Raw genomic sequence first — 25,765 nt, 5'->3', positions numbered from 1 at the left:
TTTTTAATAAATTTGCAAAAATTTCTACATTTCTGTTTTTTTCAGTCAAGATGGGGTGCTGAGTGTACATTAATGAGAAATAAAATGAACTTTTTTGATTTTAACAAATGGCTGCAATGAAACAAAGAGTGAAAAATTTAAAGGGGTCTGAATACTTTCCGTACCCACTGTATACAGCATACAATAAGACATAACAGGAGGACTGGTGATCAGAGGGGGGAGCAAAAGGGGAGAAACAAGAGGAGAGGGGAGGAGGTAGAGAGATCTGTCAGGTCAGGCCTCTGTGGTTGGTCAACTCTGCTCTTTTTGGTTGACTGCTCAATATCGGTGCTGACTGAAAGGACCAACTTGGATCATATACTCAGAAGCGGAAATAGTCTGTACACATGTAAAGTTCTAAAAGACACTTTAAGGGATAGTTCACCCAAAATTAAAATTTCACTCATTATCTACTCACCCTCATGTCGACTAAGAGCTGTGAGAAGTTTCAGAGTCCTCCGTTCCTTCTCTGAGTTACGGGGGCGTCCGCGCAGCAGTATTTGTCCATATAATGGTTGTAAATGGTGCTCACTTTTCTTCGTCCAAAAAGACACACCAAAAAACATCCAAATACCTCCATACTGCTCGTCTGTAATGTCCTTCTTGTATTGAAGCCCAACATGAGAAATTGTTCTGAAAAAAAATAAATAAGTCTATATTTTTAAGGTAAGAAACTAATATTTTGGACCAAGTTTGTTGATTAGTAACAATAGCCTAACTTGTATAATATGATAGAGCAGGTTCTTAGGCAAGATGTGAGTCATTTCATTTGTGTTTATTTCAAACCCCCATGCTGCTACAGCTGGTCAAACTAATGACTGACAGGGGGATGGTTGTTACAACTTTTACCTTTGTACTTTTATGAAGTGTCAACCATCTCTACTGAAATTATACATGGATTATGAGCAGCTTCCAACCTCCACATGCACAATCAACTAACATATTATGTGGTGTGGTCTCAGTATTTAGTTTTCAATCTGACCCCAGGTTGTGTTCCAACCGAACCTACCCTGGTAGTGGCACAGGCACTCCTTGCATTTGACATCAAATAATGAATTTTGTGATATACTTTGAAAAGTTTACTGCTATATATTTGAGAGCCCTGCCATAAACATTCTGCAAGTTATAGGAGCTGAGTGAAATGAATACTTTTAGACACCTGATCAAATTACTAACATACTATAAAATAACATGCATAGCACATTTAAAATGACACAGAGAGCAGAGGCCTCTTCTCAAGTCTCCAAAACACGGTTCTCTGCATAACACCACAATCTGACATAATGGCCATCACAACACTGCCATTCAAAATGATTCAAAATATATGTGCCACTTGGCCAAACACCTAAATGGTTAATAGTTACCACTTCAAGGAAGTAAGCACTTTTTTTTTTTTTTTTTTTTACAACAGTGGAAGACATTGCAGAGAGAGGGAGGGGGAGAATGAGAGGGGGAGGAGAGTTTTCCTTTTTTTTCCCCTGCAATTTTTTTTTCAGTTTCCTTTTTTTGTGAGCATATATATTTTTGTCCACCCCAATGTAAATAGATCTGCTGTGCATATGTTGCACTGACTTGTTTGGTGAAAAATAAATGTTTCAACAGAATGTGTGTGTATCTGCATAATTAACTGTGCATGTGAACAATCTGAAGAATTGCTGCCTACAATTTGAACCATTCTAGTATTATGGCAAAGCATAGGCTACTAGAGATGAGAGTGCTTTTCATTATGCAACAATGTGTTGGTTAGACACAAATCTGTTAATATGAATGAAAGTACTTTTCATTATGCAAAAGTTAGATTTTTGCACCACCCCCGTCATCCAGCTGTGGACCGGACCGGACAGGACGGGGAGGAGGAGGAGGAGGAGGAGGAGGAGGAGGAGGAGGAGGAGGAAGGGGAGGCGGGCGGAGTTTTGTGACTGAAGTAAACTGCGTTGAGAAGTTTGGTTGAAGAAGTTGAGAGCAGAAGCAGGGCGCAGACACACCAACACCGACCTGGAACCTGCAGCTCCAGCCGCGGGGCAGCGAGTGTTCCGGACCGGGTTGAGTCCACCGAGCTGGGCGGAGCGGAGCGGGGAGCTGCTGGTCTGGTCTGGTCTGGTCTGGCACAAACAAACCCCGGACGGACGTAGACATCACGAGTCAAGAAGAACTGCTGTCCTCAGCTGTGGACCCGAACACAGCTAACTGCTGCTAACACACTGTGGATCTGACTCTGAGGTAGGAACCAGCTGAACTCTGTCTGCTTCACCACAGCTGCGGGTCATTTACCTGCCATTCACTTTACACTGCAACACTTTTATTCATTTATTTATTTATTTAGAATGACATGTGTTTCTAAGTTGAGTGTTGGTGCAGCTCCTGCAGCCTCAGCTTTTCTACCTGTGCTGCAGTGTGGGATCAGATTGAACCAGATGTGTTGGATCAGCAGTCAGCTGATCAGTGGAGTCAGTGCTGCAGTCTGTGTCTCTTCAGTTTCTTTCTTTCTTTTTTATTTTTTTAATTTATTTGCACAATTTAACAAGAAAGAAAAACAGCATAAAAACAGCAAACCAGATGTGCAGGTGGGATTAAAGAAACCCAGAGTAGAGGGGTTTAGAAGAGAAATCTCACCTCATAAAAACAAGAAATAAAATACCACAACAATAGACAAAACAAACAAAACATAAAAATATCAGAAAATCAGAAAACAAAAGTAATTCAAAAATCACAAAATAGAACATAGCTAAATGTATGTGTGTGTGCGTGCATGCGTGTGCACATGGGTGTCTGGACAATGGAAATGTGCTACTGTATAGTCTACACATAGTCCAAAACATACTTGTGCTCAGCCAAATCCCTGTTGTGAAGAGTTCATTTGCAAAAGCAGATAACTCTGTTTTAAAAAAAATTCTAGAATCTTCATTTTTTATTTACATAAGGTGATATCAGTCAGACCAAAGTTGAGTGACTTTGAGATGTAACAAAACAGACATATCTCAAAAAATAAAACAACGCTATGCAAAGAATAATTACAAAACCTCAGCTCATTTTTTTCAAAATGGATCTGTAGGTGATCTGTTGTGTCAGTGCACATTTCTAACTCCAGTGCTCTTCATGTTGACAGATAAACCAAGACAGCTCCTGGGGGTGAGGGGGGTGAGGGGGGGTGCAGCCGTGATGATAATGGTGGATATCCTCCACTTACTTTGTAAACAGTCTCATGACTTCTTCCTGTTGAGTTGTGGGTGGTGCATGATGGGAGAAGGACGTCTGCAGCTTCCCTACACTCAGATGGCCTGATTTCTTAACGACATGTCGCAAGCCTAATAATGGAGAAGTGAACTCAGATTGTCTAACGTATGGAGAAATATGCACAGATGCAATGAAACACAATAAGGCAAGCTGTGTCGTCCATTCACTTTTGACATGTTGTCACCAGGTAGACTCTGCATGATTTGTTCAGACTGTTTCAGATTTCTATTGTATCCTTGCACACTTTTTATTGCAAGTCGCTCTGTCTTCTATTTTTCTATTGTATCTGTCGTATTTATTGTTTCTGACTGTGATTATTGGCTATTACCTTCCATTAGGACCTAATGTATCCAGTCACGGCAGCTTAGTATTTATTGTAGGCTATATTGCTCTTTACCTTTGTATATTGATGTTGTTTCTATTGTTTGTATGTTGATATATAAAGGGATAGTAGCATTTTTTTTAAAGGTTGTGTGATCTACAAATAGCCCCTAAGTACTTTAATTGCAGTAGAAGACTCTCTGCACTCCTCCCGTTAGCAACGCCAGCCCATAGCCCTGCCCAGAGATTTACAACATACAGTGTTGTGAACAGACCCAAAGAAACGGCCTATTTTCGCGGCCTAAAAGAGGTTTTACATGAAAAAAAATACACAGTTCCATTGTTCGCTATAATATATTTTTTTCCAGCCCTTCAAAGTGCAGGAAAAACACAGTTTTTATTTGGACCTAACCAACTCACGTATCCCTCCGCCCAGGGTTAGCGCCCGCCGATCAGCAGTTGGTTAGCTCCAAATAAAAACTGTGTTTTTCCTGCACTTTGAGGGGCTGGAAAAAATTATATTATAGTGAACAATGGAACTGTGTATTTTTTTTCAGGTAAAACCTCTTTTAGGCCACGAAAATAGGCCGTTTCTTTGGGTCTGTTCACAACACTGTATGTTGTAAATCTCTGGGCAGGACTATGGGCTGGCGTTGCTAACGGGAGGAGTGCAGAGAGTCTTCTACTGCAATTAAAGTACTTAGGGGCTATTTGTAGATCATACAACCCCACTTTAAAAAAAAATGCTACTATCCCTTTAAGATGGCTTCCTGTGTTGGTGCAAACATTTGCTTGAAAAAGGTCTAGCACAATAAATTCTGCAAGTTGGCCATGTGTGTGGGAACTCTTCTTTTTCTGACACGTTGTCACCTGAAATCTTTCCCTGTAGGTGAGCTGAGGTGGGACTCTCCACAGAGTCTGCTGCGATGGCTAAATACCTCAGGTATTTCACCACGGTGGGCGATGTGCAGCACACTGAGCTGGAGGAGGAGGAGCTGCATGTGGCCACCGAGGAGCTGAGTCCAGCTACAGGACAGTTCCCCACAAGCCTGACCTTCAGAGACTCGCTGAAGAGGCTCTACAGCTCCGACCGCTTCCAGGTGTGGTAGCCCAGCAGTCATCCATCCATTCATCTATGAATAATAGGGGCACTGCAAAAACTCAAAATTTCTTGTCAAACTGTCTAATTTCTAGTCAAAACTAATCTCTTTTCTCTTAAAATAAGGAAATGTATTCAAGTAAGAGTAATAAGTACCAAAGAAATCTAATACTCAAGTAAAGTACAAATCTTCTGGATATGTACTTAAGTACAGTACTCAAGTAAATGTACTCCATTACTGTCCACCACTGGCTACAGCTTTTGAACTTCACTTTCAAATTGCCTCATTTTGCCTAAAATTGCCTCGACCACTGCTGGGCAGCAGCTATATTTGCATTATGTTTTTTTTTGCATTCAGCTCCATGTTGATAGACACAAAACAATAGACTGAAAGTACTATTACAAGTCACAGTCCTGCAGTTAAACTGAAAGCACCTCCATCAGTAAGATGCTGTTATTACAGCACCAAGTCATGTTATCTCCTCTCACTCTCCAGGGTCAAGACCTCAGTTTGTTAGAAAGAGGAACCCAATCGTTTCCTCACACAACACTCACACTATATATACTGTGAGACAATGAAACGTTTGAGGAAAAAACACAAACTCTCACAGGTCACACTCACCATGCTCTTCACCACCAAACTCCCAGCATGCAGTGCAGAGGGAGAGAGAGAGAGAGAGACCCTAAGAGCATAATCATGAATGTAGAGGGCTTGTGACTCCTGAACCCAGACTCTCTCATTCCTCCTAGAACCTCTAGGAACCAGAATTAGACCTGCAGTAAGATAGCAGAGTGTTCTGATGGGATGCTATGCGCTCTCTAACGCGCAATAGTGCCTGATCAATAACGATTTTTTGAGATAAGAAAGAAGGGTTAGATTCTATTCAGGATCTTACAACTTGATTCTCCTTTGCTTTATTTGAAGTGTTGATCCGTAAGAAGACATCTGTGGTTTTAAAAACCAAAAATCATCTGTGTAGTGTTGCACCTCCTCAGGTCTCAGGCTTCCTACGGTTAACTGTAACACAAACATCTACCTTTATACTGTATGGAGCTTTAACACAAACATCTACCTTTATACTGTATGGAGCTTTAACACAAACATCTACCTTTATACTGTATGGAGCTTTAACACAAACATCTACCTTTATACCGTATGGAGCTTTAACACAAACATCTACCTTTATACTGTATGGAGCTTTAACACAAACATCTACCTTTATACCGTATGGAGCTTTAACACAAACATCTACCTTTATACCGTATGGATGAAGTCTGATGAAGTGAGGCATCTTCTCCTTCCAGGTGTTGGTTGTTTGTCTGGTGATCCTTGACGCCATCTTTGTTCTGGCCGAGTTGCTTATTGACCTGGCTGTGATTGAGTTGGCGCATGGACATCTTGCTCCTGAGGTGAGTCTCTTTTAGTCCTATAGGTCATGTGACCGAGCCCTGTAGGTCATGTGACTGAGCCATATTTGGTGTTGCAGGTGTTTCACTACCTGAGCCTGGCCCTCCTTACCTTCTTCATGGTGGAGCTGGCCGGTAAGCTCTTTGCGTACCGCCTGGAGTTCTTCCACCATAAGTTCGAGATGTTTGACGGTTTGGTGGTGGTGGTGTCTTTTATCCTGGACATCGTATTCATCTTCCATGAGGATGCCTTCGATGGGATGGGTCTCCTCATCCTGCTGCGACTATGGAGGGTAGCCAGAATCATCAATGGTCAGTAACACAATCACTCTGTGTGCTACACATGTAGCTGGGCTGGCAGAGTTGCCCAAGCAATGATCGTCTCACTTTATATTTTTTATTTATTTTTATTTATTTTTTTATTTAAGGAGGACAATGCACATTAACTCATTGAGTGCCATTGACGTATATATACGTCAATCAAAATCCAACGCTTGAGTGCCATTGACGTATATATACGTCAAATGCAGTTTTCTGCGGCTGGTAAATGGGGACGCTGTTGCGCACACTGTGAGTAATTTTGGGGCTTCTGGGATGTGTAGAACGAATGAGACTGTAGATCAGAGCAAGAAGTGAAGAGGAAGGAGAAGACGAGTGCGATCGGTACAGAGATAAAAAAGTTGGGAAAAGTTTCTATTTCTAGAGGAAAACGACGGGCAGAGCCTGGAACAAGTGTAACGTGGAGCTGCAGGAAAGCTTAGCCACGGATGCTATTAGCATAGCTCCAGCATGAAGTGATCGGAGGAGGCAGGAAAGGTAAACTCATAGATGATCAGCACCGAAATGCCGAAGCGAAAGCGGATCGCGGAGTCAGTTTCACCAGTTGCTGTAAACCGACGTCGTGACGACGAACCGAGAGATCAGCGCGGTGCGTCGCTGCCGCGGCCGCGTCCAGCAGAGAGGCTGAAGACGCCATGACGTCTCCCTCCCTACTTCAGAGACGAGGCGAAGCAGCAGCAGGAGGAGAAGTAGGAGAGGGGAGGGGCAGAGAGGGGGTGAGGGGAGGGGGAGAGGAGGGGGGAGGAGAGGGTGAGGGGGCAGCAACTGCAGGAGGAGTAGGAGAGCAGACATCACTCTGCATAGTAGGACTCCTACTTGTTGTATTTTAGTTTTTTTTTTTTTTGTACAATGAAAAAACATGTGAAATGAAATTTTCAGATGTCTTACATGTTTTTGAAGCCAAAATTAAAACGGATAAATCACTGTTTTTCTTGAGAGACTCTCTTTCACAAAAATGCATTTTTCTCAGCTTTCTAGAAAAAAAGTGGTCTTTTTGGTGCAACCAGGCTCTATTCAACTTAAGATAAATTAAGAATGGAACAAGGTACAAACAAATGGTTTTTTCCTAGTTAAATAGAGAGTCTCCTCTTTCCTTTGAGCTATTTTGTGTTTTCAGAGTCATAATACAAAATATTCTCTTGGTCTTAAAATATTACTCAAAATGCCCCGAAACGCTGGCACATGGCACTGACCATTTTATAAAAGGGCTGGCACTCAATGAGTTAATGAACATAATAAATTGTAAAGGTGCCAGTGTTAGCCAACGGCTAGTTTCCCACTGTAGTCCTCCTGGCAAGGTGTTAAAAGCCATTCAAATGAACACAAGGACATAACGACATCATTCATAAAAACAGGAGAAAACACATACAACAAACACATGTATCCAACAGAAACCAACAGACATAACAACTACTAGAAAAGACAATTAACATGACACTATTATAAGACAAAAACAGAAACAAGAAGTGTAGTGCAATTTAATAGATTAAGGTGAGATGGACTATTTATGATGGATAAGATGAATGAAGATGCAACAATGCAAGACCAAAACAGGGTTTCTTAATGGAGTTGTGCTAGGATGGGTTGAGAACACAACGAAACCAAATGTAATACAGTGTAATAAAGTGCTACAGTGCGCAAAAAAACTGTCAGGGATGGATAGATGAAATGGGGGTGCAGCAATGCAAGAACCTGAACAGGGTTTCTGTTGGAGTTGTGCTAAGATGGAATGAGAAACACAAACGAGAACCAACAACATACAATGATGATTTTAAAGGTAGCCTACATTGTGTAGGAATTCCTCCCATCTAGCGTTGTGGTTGTAGATAGAAAGCAACTCAGTCGTATTTTTCATGCTGCATTCACCTGAAATTGGGCAGACGGCAGACGGACGACAGCCGCTGCAGGTAACGGCATAAACAAGCCTCTATGTAAACAAGTGGTCCGTCAGCACGAGGCAAAACAATACACGTGACAATATGTTGTCATGGCGATGTGGTATTGTTTATCTGACCCACGTTTTACCGGCTTTCTCTGGACTTCTGTGACTAAAATGACATCTGGTTTGTTACCGTCTGACCGAAGTAATTTGAAATATTTGAGCATTTTTATATAAAAATTTCTTGTAATTAAACACTTTTATCATGTACTAACTTATTTACTTTATTGGGAAAGTAACTATAACTAATTACTTTTTCAAAGTAACATGCCCATTACTGCTAACAGGTGCCATGATGAAGGTGTATTCAGTGTTGGAGTGTTATACTTATAGTGGAGTTTACAGAGCTGTGGGGAATCAGGATCAACAGCATCTGGACTCTGTCAGATTGAAGACACTACAGCCTCCTCACACTGGTCTGAGCTCAGTCTGTTTGTTGGACAAATAAGAGGGAACAGTGACAGGATTCTACTATATTCAATAACTATCATTTGCCCACAGCACAGAGGATGACAGAAGCTCAGTCTCTGTGCATGTGCTGACAGTTTTACAATGAGATGCAGATTGATAGAGGACAGAACAGAAGTGACTGTGTGGATGTGCTGCAGGTATCTTGGTGTCAGTGAAGACCCGAGCAGAGCAGAAGATCCACAAGCTGAAGGAAAGCTACGACCACCTGGTGACAAGAGTCACAGAGCTGCAGGAGCGCACCGACAAACTGGTGAGTCAATGTTTTATATTAGACATCACAGACATGTATACACTGTCACCAGGGCAACAGACCTGGGCTTGGTATTGTAGAAGTTTTCCAGTATATTTTAGGGCTGTCAATCGATTAAAAAAAGTAACTAATTAATCAGACAATTTTCTGTAATAAATCGCGATTCATTTATCAATGAATTAATTGCATTAGTCCACTTAAGACTGAAGCTTATAACGAATATTTATTTATGTTAAATCAAAAAATGAATGTAAAATCAACACAAAGAAAGTATATTTAAACTCAAGACTATTTTAATGGCTTTCTTTAAAGGGATAGTTTAACCAAAATTGAAATTTCACTCATTATCTCCTCCCCCTCATGTGGACTAAGGGCTGGGAGAAGTTTCAGAGTCCTCCGTGGCTTCTCTGAGTTACAGGGGGTCTCGGCGTAGCAGTGCATGTCCATATAACGGTTGGATACCAACTGTCTTCGTAACAAAAAGACACACCAAAAAACATCCAAATACCTCCATGCTGCTCGTATGTAATGTCCGTCTTGTATTGAAGCCCCGAAATGCGAAATTGTCCCGAAAAAAATTAAATAAGTCTATATTTCAAGCTTGTTTGTAGCAGAAGCTTCTCGAAGCTCCTCTTCCTGGTTCGTCAAATTTGGACGAACTGGGAAGAGGACGGACCCTGGTCTGAACTGCACTATGAGTTCATGGCAGTCGGTTCTGCTGAAATTGTATTTTGTAATTGTATTTTCATTCAGACAAACACCTACATAACGTTCCTCATTTCTCTCCCTGGGACAACACGTTTTTCTTCCAGTACCGCTGAGACGTCACATGCATCAGATCTGGTTTTGACTGACTGACTCTTTTCTTCTCTCTCCATCATCACAGGAACAAGACAAACAGAAACTTGAAGCTCTCCTGAAGAAGCACGGCATCGACTTCTAACCGCTCACTGTCATTTCTAACATGTACCTTTGTGCATCATTGTTTTTAATTATCCAACTACACACTCCATGATAACCTGTCACTGTAGACTACTGGCTGTTGACAGAAGTGCTACAGTTCTAACATGAACTGTAGACACATGGTCTTGTAAAAGCAGATGAGAAGTAGAAGCATTGATCTGATGGATGTCAGATGTGAAGCTAGAGGCCTCAGTCTAAAACCTGTAAATAACTGAGCCCTCACACTGAGAACATGTACAATCAAAAGAACTGTATTTGTGTAAAAGTCTGATTTATTAGAAAATGTTAAATAATCTTACAACATTTTTTTATATATTACTCAACATATACAGTAATAAACTGATATTCCAAACAGTGCTGCTCATAAATGTCATAAACAGCAGTGTTCCTGCTGAACGGTAGCATTCTCAGGTGATGGAACCTAATAGTCAGGATACTGATCAGACAAAAGGGAAGAAGAAGTTGAAGGGCAGTCTGGCGTTGATGGTGGGTGTCACTCTGTAACCAGGAAGAGCCACAGCCGACACCGGGACGAAGGCCACAGACGTGGTGACTGACAGGATGCTGCTGCCACCAGACCACAGCTGGAGGAGAAGACACAGCAGAGGTGATGAGTAGAGCAGACTAGAGCACCTTCCTGTTCCTCCATCAGTATATGAGCCCATTTACACCTGGCATTAAAGGGATAGTTCACCCAAAATTCAAATTTCACTCTATCTACTCTCCCTCATGTCGACTAAGAGCTGTGAGAATTTTCAGAGTTATCCGTGCCTTCTCGGAGTACGCGGGGGTCCGCGCAGCAGTATTTGTCCATATAACGGTTGCAAATGGATACCAACTTTCTTCGTAACAAAAAGACACACCAAAAAACATCCAAATACCTCCATGCTGCTGTAATGTCCCTCTTGTATTGTCCCGAAAAAAATCAAATAAGTCTATATTTCAAGCTTGTTTGTAGCGGAAGCTCCTCTTCCCGGTTCGTCAAATTTGGACGAACTGGGAAGAGGACAGACCCTGGTTCGTCCAAATTTGACATCTGTCATGCTGACTGAGCTTTTTGCTGCAAAATATGACTGAAGGTACGAGTGGACACGTCCTCATGAGCTGACGATATGAGGAGCTAATAAAAAAATTAACAGATATTATTAATTGCTCAAAGTTATTGTTATTATTAACTGTTAAGCGGTTAACCATGTGCATCCCTAGCAGGGAAAAATGATGAATGAGGAAAGATTTAGTCACTTCAGTGTTTTGTTGGTTTGTTTACAGCACAGGAGGAAGTACAACTTCTTCTTCTGCGGTTGTTTTAGCGAAATCAGACGACCCGGCGCATGTCAAAATGCTGCTATTCTGAAGACAGCACGTCATGATCTGATTATTTGATTTTGCGCCCATATAGTAAACAGTGGATTTGGATTTTCCAATCCCTCAAGTTTTCAATCTGATTAAGAAATGTTGTAAACATCCACTATTGAGGACGGATTGTGATCTGATCGGCCAAACCACCTCCGAAGGTTCATGAATGGCTACCTTTTCTCTTCTACTTTTACTTTCTTTTTTAATTTACCCGCGCAAATATGTGATCAGAATTCAATGATATCTTAATGTGGACACTGGAGACGCATATTAATGGAAGGTGTAAATGCTATCCAGTCAATTTGTATCCAGATACAATCTGGATAGGAGATGCATGTTAATGCCAGGTGTTAAAGGGATAGTTCAACATTTTGGCAAATTGGCCCATTGCCATAATCCCTATAGTCATAGCAGTAGGTTCGTTACCTTTATTTGTCAGTGCAAGCTGTTTTTAGAACGGCGGAGCAGAGCCGTGAGCTGCTCAGAGCTACGCTACGGAGGCTCATGGGATTTCTTGGTTTCCCTCATCAAACTCATCAAATACACAATCCAACAACTCCACAACGCTCTGGTGGACAAGTTGTGACCTGCACATTCACCACGCTATGAGATAATAACAGAATGTTACCAGACAGAGTTGTTTTAGAGGGAAATACAGAGTCTGTTTGCTGAAAAACTGTCCCTGAAGGCAACGTGCATCAGCGGTTTTGCATGAATTTACCTCTAAAACAACTCATAGCGTGGTGAATGTGCAGGTCACAACTTGTCCACCAGAGCGTTGTGGAGTTGTTGGATTGTGTATTTGATGAGTTTGATGAGGGAAACTAAGAAATCCCATGAGCCTCCGTAGCGTAGCTCTGAGCAGCTCACGGCTCTGCTCCGCTGTTCTAAAAATAGCTTGCACCGACAATTAAAGGTAACGAACCTACTGCTATGTATGACTATAGGGATTATGGCAATGGGCTAATTTGCCAAAATGTTGAACTATCCCTTTAACAGGGTGTGTGTGAGTCTTACCAAGCTGGTTGTGTTGGTCTGTATCACTTCTTTTATGCTCACGATCTGAGGTTGAGGGTTCACCAGGGATCCATATTTGGTCCACTCTACTTCCAGATGACGTGACAATGGGATGCTGCAACTCTGGGCTTCCTACAAACCACACAAACACACACACACACACACACACACACACTGCTAAATGGTGGCTTCACTGTGGACATTATTTGTTCCATTTGCTGTAATATCATGTTCTTCAAGGGAACCCCAAAAAAAATCATTTTTGTGACTGAGTTAGAACTCACTGCAGGGTTGAAGTTGCTCTTGACCTGCACCCAGTCCAGTTGATTGTTCAATGGAGAGTTTCCAAATGAGGCCACATACTGGGGAGAGTCTGGTCCTCTCAGGATGTCCACCAGCAGCTGGGACACCAGGGAGCAGTTGGCCGTGTCCTCCAGTCTACGGGAACAAGACAGATCTCAGGAAAACTGTCCCTGTCCACAGAGGTGGGATTTGTTGAGTGGAAGGATGTTGTACCTTAAAGTGCAGCCAGACACGGCATCCACACCAAACAGGACCGGGGAGCGTCCATGTGGACCGTGAAAACAGTCCTGGTCCTCAGCGCCGTGGAGAAGAGAAACGGTGTCACTGAGGTCGACGCTCCTGACGATCCCATTGGACATGACCGTTAAGGCCAAATCCTGGTGCTTGTGGCAGATCAGAAAGCCCCCCCCCCACTCTTTCTCAGATAGTGTACAAGTTTACAAGACTGGACAAGAAGTGAATCCAGTCACACTGTTCACCACATTGGGGCAGGGCCGTTGCTAGGAATTCTGGGCCCCCTTAAAGAATACTAAAGTGGGCCCCTCCGCCTAACTTTTCCAGTTTTTTTTCTTAGACTACGTATGTATTATCATTTTTTATTTTGCCTACTTTGTTTTGATGCTAATGCAGCATTACACTGCAAAAACTCAAGTATCTTACCAAGAATATTTGTCTTATTTCTAGTCAAAATATAATTTCTAGTCTAAACAAATATCATTATACTTAAAATAAGACACATCATATTAAAAGTAGCTTGTTTTTAGACACTTCTTACTTCTTTCAAGCATATTTTCACTTGGAATAAGTAGAAAAAATCTGATAAGGAATTCTTCCTTATTACAAGCACAAAAACATGTTTTCACTGGCAGATTTTTCTACTAATTAAAGTGAAAATTTGTTTGAAACAAGTGAAAATGATCTAAAAACAAGTTCATTTTTAGGTTATGAGTCTTATTTTAAGTGGAAAGAGATTAGCTTGGACTAGAAATGAGACATTTGGATAAGAAATAAGACAAATATTCTTGGAAAGATGTTGAGTTTTTACAGTGTACTATGAGTATTGAGTCTTACACAGAATAAATCAGTCATACAAAGAATAGACTACTGGGGTTTTTTTATGGGCCCCACTGGGCGCTGGGCCCCTAGAATTATCATCACCTTTCTCCCCTATACAACGGCCCTGCATTGGGGTAGGTAAAGGATATTCTGCTGCTCTTCTTCCAGACACTAGAGGCAGTCCAACCACATACCCTGGATTTCCGCTGTAGTGGACTGTGGTCTGCTCCGTGTCCTGCTGTTTGACAACCACAGAGTAGGACACTCACTCATTCAGTCTCATCAACAGCACGTTTTCATTGGTACATCGTCACAAAGGATCCTAAAAACCTTTACAACACTGGAATAACAGTTAACTTAACTCAAGGTCAGCCTACTCACCTTAACATCACATAGACATCACATAGTCTTCTTTTTATGTCAGATGTTGACGTTGAAGTGTTGGTGAATCAAGGTTATTATAGTTTTAACAACTAGTTTTTATTTTCATTTAGTTTTTCAGTTTGCTTTTTCTATTATTTCACTTTAGTTTTAGTCAGTTCAGCAAGTGATGAAGTGGTTTTACTTTAGTTGTAGTTTTTCAGGTTTTAGGAGAAAGCCTCTGTCAGACCTCTGAAGATGAACTTCCACGTTTGTGGGATTTTTCCCTTTTAGTTACATCCCATAATGTTCCCATCAGTCCTCAACAGGTTCCATTTACTCTTATCTACCTGTGGGTCGTACTCCAAGTCGTCCCATATTGAGTTGTGGCCTTTTCTTCCTGCAGCTTTAGAATCTCTAAGAAAACTACAACTAAAGCTGATGTTATCTGACCGAACTTCAGTGTTAGTTTTGCATTGTTTATTAAAAGGATAGTAGCATTTTTTTAAGTGGGGTTGTATGATCTACAAATAGCCCCTAAGTACTTTAATTGCAGTAGAAGACTCTCTGCACTCCTCCCGTTAGCAACGCCAGCCCATAGCCCTGCCCAGAGATTTACAACATACAGTGTTGTGAACAGACCCAAAGAAACTGCCTATTTTCACGGCCTAAAAGAGGTTTTACCTGAAAAAAAAAAAACACAGTTCCATTGTTCGCTACAATATAATTTTTTCCAGCCCTTCAAAGTGCAGGAAAAACACAGTTTTTATTTGGACCTAACCAACTGACGTATCCCTCCGCCCAGGGTTAGCGCCCGCCGATCAGCAGTTGGTTAGGTCCAAATAAAAACTGTGTTTTTCCTGCACTTTGAAGGACTATAAAAAATTATATTATAGTGTACAATGGAACTGTGTATTTCTTTCAGGTAAAACCTCTTTTAGGCCGTGGGTCTGTTCACAACACTGTATGTTGTAAATCTCTGGGCAGGGCTATGGGCTGGCGTTGCTAACGGGAGGAGTGCAGAGAGTCTTCTACTGCAATTAAAGTACTTAGGGGCTATTTGTAGATCATACAACCCCACTTTAAAAAAAATGCTACTATCCCTTTAACCACCTGGTCCCGATGAACAGCTTCCAATCATACAGTGCCTTCTTCAAATCAAAACATCTTCTGACACAGCATGACCAAGACTGGATCTCTCCATCCATCCATCCATCCATGAGCCGCAGTGTGTTGATGAGTGACTGTACCTCAACAAAGGTGATCTGAAATTCCTGTTTCAGGGGCAAATCAACTTCACGGACAAATCCCAGCACCAGAGATGCGGACACGTTCAGTATGTGACCCCCTGGACTGTATGACACCACATAGCCAACCTGAGGAGACAGATGGACACCAGAGCACAGAAATATTCATTACAGGAGGAAACTTTAACTTAACATTCAGTGTATGTGATCAGTAAAACAATGAAATCTGTTTCCTCCAATTCATTAATTTATTGTTACATTGTTGCATTTTTCCAGTGGCAAGAAATGGAAGCATTGTGATGAGCCTTAACCCATAACTCTGCAGTGAAAGCTCTGCTGTGTGAGGTTATTGGGGAGATGACGTCCCTTATCAGGGTTATTAGGACAAGGATGATACCTGCTCTGTCAAAACAATATAGTTTCATCAACTCATCATCAAACAAAGCCACAATGTCTTTCTGTTCCATGAAGGTTCACACACGTTTCTCTCTCAGTGCCGTCCCCTACTGGTAACTACTGGTAACTCTTAACCACTCTCCAGTGATTCTTAGATTTAAGAAAGTTGATAAATAGCTTTTATTCTTAAATTTGAGAGTAGGACTAAATTTCCCAAATTCTCAGCACTTAAAGGGATACGCCAAAAAAAATTGTTGTGTCTTGCCTCACTCCCGAGTCCATGACCAGCAGATAGACACCATCCTTTCGACTGTGCGTGCAGTAACAAGGGAGATAGAGCCGTATCGCCCGTAATTAGCTTAGCTAAAACGCTGGAAGTGTATAGGTAGTGTTAGCCTGCCTCCAGCTAAAGTCGCTAATTAGCTTAGCTCAAACACTGGAAGTGTATAGGTAGTGTTAGCCTGCCTCCACCTAAAGTCATGAGAGACACTCTTCAGCAACTCTAAACGGACCGATCTTCGTCTCAGAGCTGACAAAACTCTCCGGTAAGGCATCTTGAGCGGTCAAATGCCGCTAACGGGACGAGATCGGTCAAAACGGAGGGTTCAAGCAAAGACGCTTTATTTTGGTTCAAGCTAGCTACATGGAGGGTAGGTTAGCTTCCTATTTCAAAGTAAAAGCACAAATTCTATCGTCATGGTTTTCTGTATGTAAAGGGAAACGGGTGTTTTATTTTGTGAAAGTAACCGGAAGTGCGTTGGTCACAACGACTAGCTTGAGTAGGGCCAAATTCGTGTGAACAAATTGCTGGTATTTAGACAAATTAACGACACACTGCTGATCTCAACAGCTACTTTCTCGCCTAAACATGTTTGAAATGTCGATATGTCGAAGTGATACATTTACAGAGTTTAGAGCTAAAATGAAATCAGCTTCTGACTGCTGATTTTGGCTCAGGTAGGAGGCAGGCTAACACTACCTATACACTTCCAGCGTTTGAGCTAAGCTAATTACGGGCGATACGGCTCTATCTCCCTTGTTACTGCACGCACAGTCAAAAGGATGGTGTCTATCTGCTGGTCATGGACTCGGGAGTGAGGCAAGACACACACAAAAAATGTTGGCGTATCCCTTTAAGACTAAAATGGCACTCTAAGACGCTTGATAAAACGGCCCTAGGACTCTTGTTGTGTTGTGGTAGATAAAGTGATGACAAGTTGTCAGGAGCAGTGCTCCAGAGGACTCACCTTCAGAACAACATGAGCACACAGGTGTGGGTGCAGGAGAACAGGACTCAGGTCTTCTCCTTCACTCAGGCTCAGCTCAGTATGAGTCCGGTCTACAGACTGTAGGACGACTGAAGACACCTCCACAGGGACAAGCTGCAGCAGCAACAGAGACAGACATGTTTACTCACTTTATCAGTCTACAGAGTGTTTACATGCTGGCTCAGGCTGCTGTCATTTGTTTTCTGCATCATCACCAACTTACAGAGAGATCAGTGGTTATTGGTGATTTATGTTTTATTGTTAAGGGAAGTTAGTGCAGATTCATGTGAAAAACCTCTGCAACTGCACTGCAACAATATCTCAGCTGACTAACAGACAGTGTTCATTGTGTGAACACACTGTAAAGATCTCAGACAGGTCTATAAAGGATCATCCTACTGCAGAGACAGACAGACAGTCAGACAACAGCATGCTTCATATGTGGTGATGTATAACCTTTATTTAACCAGGCGAGCAAATTAAGAACAAAATTCTTATTTTCAAGTGCAGCCTGAAATATAAACAAGTGATGGGTTCCTTATTCGTGTGAACTGACAGAAAAGAGTGTGTTGCAGCAGTTAACCTCAGAGTTTCTGCTCTTTGTGGTGACATGATGATGAAGACACATTTATGTGCAAAACATTTGTCAGTGTCTTGCTACATTTCCTGGTTTAGCAGAAGCTGTGAGGCTGGGACACAGCATCCACACCTGGTAAGTCGCTTTTGACAAAAAATAAATAGGGACCTGCTGTGCCGTGTAAAAAAAACATACAACAAGAACAAAAAACTGACAGCGAGTGAGTGTCACGACTTCCTGTATCTGGCCTTTCAAATTAAAGTCAGTCATATTGATTTTGACCTAATTTTGACAAGACACGGCTCCAAATGGGTTTTTTCTTTTTTTCCTGCAACCAATCAACCAATGAAATTTTGGTCGGCTAATGATTATTTGGTCGACTATTTGGGGGCAGCCCTACTTCTTTTAAAAGCCCTCTATATTTATACTGATCCATTCCATGCTTCTTTCTATACATGCATATCTATCTACCGTAATGTTTATTTAAGGTCTGTTCATGGGCATTTAATCAATCAATTAATTCAGTAATACACAAAGCAAGTGAACACCTTTTTTCTCACACCCCCTCACAAAGGGCATTTGAACCCTGACACAGCCTCCTCCCCATCACACCTATGTGGAAAATGTCTTTAAAAAAAAACATACTTACTGCTGCATCTTTATTCTTCCCCTGTAGAGAAGAGAAGATTTAGTTGAACACCTTAAAATGAACTGATTCTTTCAATTGAGTGTTATCACGCCTTTTTTTCTTACTTATTACATTCATTTTAATAAGATACTATGTTACTATGTATATTAAAGCAGATATCAGTGGAATGTTTTTGTTAATATAAGTCCTAAATAGTCCTATTTTCCGTCAGCAATCACTTACATGAAGTATTTCAGCCTAAACACGAGTCTCTCCGTCACTCTGCTCTGCTGTAACCCGAGGAGAAAATTTTCCTTGTGGGATACAAGTGTTATCCAATGAGGAGAGAGAACGGCATGAAGGGCTGTGTGTGCAGCCAAGGGATGCGCGTGAATGTGGTGACGTAGCACGAGGACCAATTGATGCCTGACAAGGGCGGGGGCTGCTAACTCATGGTGCGTTCAAAGAAACTCGTACTTTGTGTTTTTCCTTCCTGTCAAGTCATACCAGTTCGATCTGGTACGAGTTCACGGGTCGGAAGTTACGAGTGGCCGTTATAGGGAACTTTCACAGACAACAGGATGGTAAAAACACGAGCTACGGGTTACCTGGAACGCTACCAAGTCGTAGTTGTGACTTGAAGCTGTAACTTACGGTTTCAAAAGCCTGCCTTGAACGCAGCATTAGCCGAAACGGCCGTGAAGCTGATATCTGCTTTAACTCTCATGGAAAGTATCAACAGCTGCTCCTTTAATAACAGCATTAGCATCACTGACATCACAGTCAGACAGTGAGGGAACAGGAGAGTGTGGCAGACTCACAGCAGAGAGCTGGATGTTAGTGTAGGTGTTCATGTTGAGGGCTGCTGAGGTGCTGCAGTCCTGGTCCAGGATCAGATCTCGATGACAGGCTCTGCTTTCATCCTTTAAGAACGCTGCCAAAACAAAGGTTAACCATTAAAAGACTATGAAGAAACGACCACTGTTTAAGCTCAGTGGGTTGAGCAGATGGCTATAGTCCTCGCTGCAGGAACGAATCCCGACCCTGGTGGCCCTTTGCTGCACGTCATTCCCCCTCTCGTGCTTTGGTCAACATCTGTTGTTTTTAAATGTGCTCTAGAAATAAAAATGACTTGACTCGACTCTCTCTGCCTCCCCATTTCCTGTCTCTCTTGACGAATATACACAAATAATGTATATATACAGCTCTGTAAAAAATTAAGAGACCACTTCAAAATGATCAGTTCCTCTGGTTTTACTGTTCATAACTATGTGTTTGAGTAAAATGAACACTTTTGTTTCATTCTATAACCTACTGACAACATTTCTCCCAAATTGGAAATACAAATATTGTCATTTAGAGCATGTATTTGCAGAAAATGGCAACAGGTCAAAATAACAAAACAATTCTGGCGTTTTCAGACCTTGTATAATGCAACAAAAACAAATTCATATTAATTTTAAAACAACACAACACTACTTTTTAAATTTAGGAAGAGTTTAGAAATCAACATTGGTGGAATAATCCCAATTTTTAATCACAGCAGTGTTTTTTTATTTATTTATAATCTTTCTTCATCATTAAATATGATTTGGTTTAGGTGATCAGCTCAGTAGAGTGAGGTGCTTGTATTGGAGTTCAATAGACACTGGAATCGATGGCTGCCGTAGAGAAGCCATCAACAGAAGTGGTATCTACCTGCAGGATTGTTGTCCACACAGTCAGCAGTGACACCAGGACCTGGCAGCCACAACAGACCTCTGTCTCCACCCTCACCTGCTGTAAGCATCCCATCACCCCACTGAAAACACAACCACACATCAGAAAACCAACAAGATGGAGAGTGCTGTACATAACTGAAAGAACAGAGATGTACCTGGTATCCAGACGAGGCCTGACGTCCTACGTGTGACACCTGACTTTTCTTTTCCTCCAGGTCAAACATAAAGTTGTTGAAGAGTTCGAACAGAGAGTCAAAATTGGTGTCGGTTGGAAGAGCGGGAGTGGGATGAGAGAAGCCGTCGTGACCTACACACAGACAATGACAAGCAGCTGAGACGTTTGTTGTTGGTCAGTCATCGGTGATATCACTGTGTGTAGCAGTCTGATGAGGAACTTGGATTCAGGATTCTGTAATGCCAAGCAAGCTCAACAAAACCAGGTTTTCATTATCAGGCTTAAAGGGATAGCAGCATTTTTTAAAAGTGGGGTTGTATGATCTACAAATAGCCCTCAAGTACTTTAATTGCAGTAGAAGACTCTCTGCACTCCTCCCGTTAGCAACGCCAGCCCATAGCCCTGCCCAGAGATTTACAACATACAGTGTTGTGAACAGACCCAAAGAAACGGCCTATTTCCGCGGCCTAAAAGAGGTTTTACCTGGAAAAAAAATACACAGTTCCATTGTTCACTATAATATAATTTTTTCCAGCCCCTCAAAGTGCAGGAAAAACACAGTTTTTGTTTGGAGCTAACCAACTGTTGATCGGCGGGCGCTAACCCTGGGCGGAGGGATACGTGAGTTGGTTTGCTCCAAATAAAAACTGAGTTTTTCCTGCACTTTGAAGGGCTGGAAAAAATTATATTATAGCAAACAATGGAACTGTGTTTTTTTTTTCAGGTAAAACCTCTTTTAGGCCACGAAAATAGGCCGTTTCTTTGGGTCTGTTCACAACACTGTATGTTGTAAATCTCTGGGCAGGGCTATGGGCTGGCGTTGCTAACGGGAGGAGTGCAGAGAGTCTTCTACTGCAATTAAAGTACTTAGGGGCTATTTGGAGATCATACAACCCCACTTTTAAAAAAAATGCTACTATCCCTTTAACTGAACCTTACTGTGTTGGTAACCTCTGCTATGAAGCTTGGTGCCAGTTGACATATTTAACCCTGGTTCACCTGTCCAGGTCTAAGCTTGGTCATGTGAAAGACAGAGCTGTTTAGAAAAACCATGAATACGTGATCAATATGATCTGAAATGAAATGCTGACACCTGCAGGTAAAGTTTGTAATAGCCCTTTCCTGCATGTCATTCCCCCTCTCTGCCTCCCCATTTCCTGTCTCTCTCTCCACTGTGCTACCAAGGCATTAAAAAACCCCAAAATATACAAAAAAAAAAGTTTGTTATAGCTTATTAGGTCAATTACATGTAAATATTATCACATGACTGGATTAGAAAAATACTGAAATCCAGATAGAAATAATTACAAATGATTATATAAATATAGTATATAAATAAATGATTTGTATATTGTTGTATTGTAAAGTCAAACTATGGGTATATTGTATACTGTATACTGCAAAAAGGATGAGTCAGTCTGACTGAAATGTTTGTAATCACAAAAGTGAACAGTATATTTTCTGTTCTTTCAGTGTTTTTAGTGTTAAATCTTTTGTCCCTGTAGGAACGTTGGGACTGTTTTTCCTGTGATCTCCTTGCAGCTCGGTTGGTGACAGGCTTTGACCTGGTCTGCAGCAGGTTAGGACTTCAGCTTCAGTTACCACGGTGATCTAACTCGTAACAAATAACAACAAATAACAAATAAACCACTATCATAGGACAGAATACTGCGATTCCCCAGCTCCAGTCTCATAATACATGGCTCCAGGATAATATCAGTCTATAAATCTACCTGGCTTCTTTGAACTGATGGATGGATCGCTGGTTAAACTTACGGTTTTGTGATTGAATGCAGAAAATGTCATAATTGGTCTCCTTGGCAACAGACATTTGTGGATGTGAATAGCTGTCCGTGGTGCTGCCTAAAGAATATGACGCCACATCGCGGCTACACAGCTGCTTGTTGCCTCTGAAAACAGAAACATGTAAAAGATGTTACCTTCACGTGGGACATGAATTCTTTTTACATCTGAATTTTTCCACCTTGTCCATACCAATTGTCTTCATAACAAAAAGACACACCAAAAACATCCAAATACGTCCATGCTGCTCTTATGTAATGTCCGTCTTGTATTGAAGCCCCGAAATGCGAAATTGTTCCGAAAAAAATGTAATAAGTCTATATTTCAAGCTTGTTTTGTAGCGGAAGCTCCTCTTCCCAGTTTGTCAAATTTGGACAAACCGGGAAGAGGACGGACCCTGGTTCGTCCAAATTGGACGAACCGGGAAGAGGAGCTTCCGCTGGAGGTATTTGGATGTTTTTTGGTGTGTCTTTTTGTTACAAAGACCAAATTTCAATTTTGGGTGAACTATCCCTTTAAGAAGGAAAACTCTACGTGGGATTTGAAGGCGTTGTTACATCACAGCTGTGTTCCTACATTGATGAATGACATCCTGGTCCAGACTGAGCTGGACCAGCCCATCGGGTCATTCTCAGCTGTGCCGTCATAAATATCATCATATCATATGAGCGCGGTGATTCCCAATAGAATTAAGCTTCTAAAGTGTTTTTAAGAGACCACAATGATTTGTAAAATAATTAATAATTATATTATATTATATCCAGGATAAGACATTTATGAATGCCACAATCTTCGTAAAAGCTTTGTAAGTAGGACTTAAAGGTATAGTATGTAGGAATTCCCCCCATCTAGCGATGCAGTTGCATATCTGAACGTATTCTTGATGTTGCATTCAGGTGAAATCGGGCAGACGTCAGACGCCAGCACGAGGCAAAACAATACAGGCGTGACAATATGTTGTCATGGTGATGTGGTATTGTTTTACCGTCTTTCTCTGGTGGAGTAAAATTACATCTGGTTGGTTTGCCGACGGCCGTCTGCCTGACTGCACCTGAATGCAACACCAGTGCCTCCGTCCTTCCTCACACTACACAGTGGTGACAGTTTTAACAGGCCGAGCCCACAGCTCCGCTGAGTTTCCGTGGTTACCTACGGTCACGCTGCCAAATGGCGATGCAACATGGCCGCCTCGGTTCGGTGCGTCGCCGACTTATGTATTTGTAACGACTTGTAACAACTCATTCTAAGGTAGGAGAAAGCTTTCATTTGTATGCAGGTGTGATTCCACTTCAGTGAAATACGTATTTATGAAAGCAATATTTGATTTTTGCTAATAAAAAGCCAAATAAGTTACATACTGGGGCTTTAAGAACCAATTTGTTCTTAAAAACAGTTCATGAATGAGGTCCAATGACTTTAAATGTGAAACTGATGTATTCAGTGTTTTTAATGGTCATAATCACTGTGTCTGATTTCTTTTTTATCTGGGTGTCTCTGTTTTTCATCAGTAGATGTTTAGGTGCATCATCCACTAATGGGTCACAGTAGCCTGTGGCCATGATATCTGTAGAGAGCACAGTGAGTGGAAAGCTGCCACTCAGACAGAACCCACCTGACTGAGGCCACAGAGCAGTGGGTAAACAGAGCCGACTCCTCACCGCAGTCTCTGTCACAGCAGCAGTTGATGTCACACACTTCTCTGGACTCATCACAGGGACACACGCTGTCAACTGACACACACACAAAGCAACACACAAGTTAAAGCTGGGGTCTCCAGATGGTGCACTGACTGAGGAGCTTTTCCTTCTCTGGTTTTCAACCAATACATTTAACCTTAAAGGGATACACCAACATTTTTTTTTCCGTGTCTTGCCTCACTCCCGAGTCCATGACCAGCAGATAGACACCATCCTTTTCGACTGTGCGTGCAGCAACAAGGGAGATAGAGCCGTATCGCCCGTAATTAGCTTAGCTCAAACGCTGGAAGTGTATAGGTAGTGTTAGCCTGCCTCCACAGCCATAGCCTTTCTATCTCAAAAGCCCCACTTGCTGTGGCCAACGGTCTTCTCTATCTATCTGTTCACTTTGGGGAGACCAGAAATAGAATGGTTTCTGATCATGTCAGTTAACATGGAGTTTTTCACAATAGGTGTTGCATTGTTTGGAGACAGCCTGTAGCTTTCCAGTAGCTAGTAGAAAGGCTATCTTGGACTCAAATGGAAGCTTATGAATTAAGGAAGTTTTCTATATACATGTTAGGCATAGATAATCTCCATAAAGTGCTGAAAAATAATCATTTTCATGAGAATTTGTCAGGTGAACAGTACTTTTTTTTGTTTGTCTTTTTTGGGATGTTGAGGGTGATATCTTAAAATTGAGTTGCAACAAACCCCAGAATCTTTTTTTCATGCCTCCCCCTATGTGTCAAGTTACTCTCTGCCAAATGTTATAGTTGTATGACTATTTATGCCATTGTAGAACATAAATATTTGCATTTACATAATTTCGCCAGCAAAATGAGCCAAGAAAGGGGTTTTGGCCCCTGTAGCTTTCCAGGGTTGTCCATCCAGGTTTTAATTTAAGTTCCTAGATATCATTTCTGCTGTCAAACCTTTTACAACGCTCTGTGTCTGTTTTCAAAAAACTGGGATTTGGGAGTTAGCTCACCAACAGCTTGTTTAGCGGTGTTGGGTTGACTCAGTTGTTTACCTTTAGTAAGAGGAGTGAGCAGGGAGCCAGAGGCGGGCAGCGGCACCGGGGCAGCTGTCGGTTGACTGGGCTGCTCCGTGCTGCTGCTGCTGTCGGTGGGTGTCGGTTCTGTGTCTGTAGCCTCAAACTCTGGAGGCAGAGCGGTTGTTGAACTCTCCGTAACGTAATACGTCTCGTTACCTTCACCAAACGCAGTCGTGTTGACGTCAAATGTCTGGCTCGTTGTGTTTTCATCTGCTGTTAAAACTTCCAGCGACAAGAATAAACAGAAGATAAGTAGAAAGCCCAGCGCAGCAGCAGGAGCCGCCATTTTTGTTGGGCCGTTGCTATGGTTTCTTCTTCTTCTGTGGTGTTTAACGGTGGCATCCACAGTTTTTTTTAACAACTTTATTGACAACAAGAGTATACACAGGATTGAATACAGTATGAGATAAGTGTAATACACAACCAAACCATCATAAATACGCCAGGGGTTGACAGCAAGATAGAAAAAAGTAAAAAAAACAAACAAACAAACATACATTTAAATAAATAAAGATCATACGTTTTAACAGCTTTTTTATTCTCACACTCACAGAGGGAGGAGATTGACCAACATATGCAGACAGATCCAAGAAGTTTGGCTTCTTACCAGAAAAAATTGACTTATGTATGTACAATTTGGATAAAATAATTAACAAATTAATCATATAAAACTAAGAATTTAGTTTTTTTTGTCATATTCAGTGTAGCCAAACAAAACATTTTTCCAGTATAAATTAAACTGGGGGTGAATATGATCACTGAGTTGTCTGGTGTGTGGGCCAGACCAAAATAAATGAACATCAATGTCCTTCTTAAGCCTTTGTATATAATGATTAGTTGGGTAAAATCTATGAAGCATTTTAAATGAAATCTCTTTGACCTTGTTGGTTAAAAAAAACGTAGTAGCCTATACAGTCTATGGGTAGTAGCCAGACTTTTTCCCAATTAATATTTCCAACAAATGTAGACCAGTAGGATAAAGCAGAGGGTGAACTAACTTACAATATCTTGTTGAAATAGTTGACGGATAAACTTGTTTTTATTTTTATTATTACCCACGAAA

The 25,765-nt window shown here is 41.5% G+C and overlaps 2 protein-coding genes across 3 annotated transcripts; one reads left to right on the top strand and one right to left on the bottom strand.

Annotated features, from left to right (window-relative positions):
• Positions 1 to 2,019: 2,019 nt before the first annotated feature.
• hvcn1 (hydrogen voltage-gated channel 1) lies at positions 2,020 to 10,395 on the top strand. Of its 2 annotated transcripts, XM_083980152.1 has the most exons (6): positions 2,020 to 2,259; positions 4,484 to 4,694; positions 5,999 to 6,103; positions 6,181 to 6,412; positions 8,987 to 9,099; positions 9,986 to 10,394. In XM_083980152.1, exons 2-6 carry the CDS (start codon positions 4,521 to 4,523, stop codon positions 10,040 to 10,042), a joined length of 681 nt encoding a protein of 226 aa, XP_083836278.1. In that variant the 5' UTR covers positions 2,020 to 2,259; positions 4,484 to 4,520; the 3' UTR covers positions 10,043 to 10,394. The 2 variants fall into 2 exon arrangements, with proteins under 2 accessions (XP_083836278.1, XP_083836279.1); XM_083980153.1 differs by lacking the exon at positions 2,020 to 2,259 and having other exon boundaries at positions 4,488 to 4,694; positions 9,986 to 10,395.
• A 107-nt stretch (positions 10,396 to 10,502) lies between these two features.
• Positions 10,503 to 24,988, bottom strand: LOC310992303 (tectonic-1-like; the record flags this gene model as incomplete). Its single annotated transcript, XM_083980317.1, has 14 exons — positions 10,503 to 10,646; positions 12,436 to 12,567; positions 12,720 to 12,873; positions 12,952 to 13,090; positions 13,945 to 14,032; positions 15,405 to 15,530; positions 17,045 to 17,179; positions 18,292 to 18,312; positions 19,092 to 19,204; positions 19,969 to 20,071; positions 20,147 to 20,298; positions 21,943 to 22,076; positions 23,582 to 23,699; positions 24,679 to 24,988. The coding sequence occupies 14 exons, from the start codon at positions 24,986 to 24,988 to the stop codon at positions 10,503 to 10,505; spliced, it is 1,869 nt and encodes a 622-aa protein (XP_083836443.1).
• Between the last annotated feature and the right edge of the window lie 777 nt (positions 24,989 to 25,765).

This window comes from Trachurus trachurus (genome assembly GCF_905171665.1).
Source record: "Trachurus trachurus genome assembly, chromosome: 10".
Lineage (NCBI taxonomy): Eukaryota > Metazoa > Chordata > Actinopteri > Carangiformes > Carangidae > Trachurus > Trachurus trachurus.
The sequence above is the reverse complement of the archived record's forward strand: the minus strand, read 5'-3'. Positions and strand labels throughout refer to the sequence as shown.

Coding starts and splice junctions, on each gene's coding strand:
- hvcn1 (XM_083980153.1), top strand. CDS start 4,521: ATGGCTAAATACCTCAGGTATTTCACCACGGTGGGCGATGTGCAGCAC. Junction 6,104..6,180: donor ATGGACATCTTGCTCCTGAG/GTGAGTCTCTTT, acceptor TTGGTGTTGCAG/GTGTTTCACTACCTGAGCCT. Junction 9,100..9,985: donor AGGAGCGCACCGACAAACTG/GTGAGTCAATGT, acceptor CCATCATCACAG/GAACAAGACAAACAGAAACT.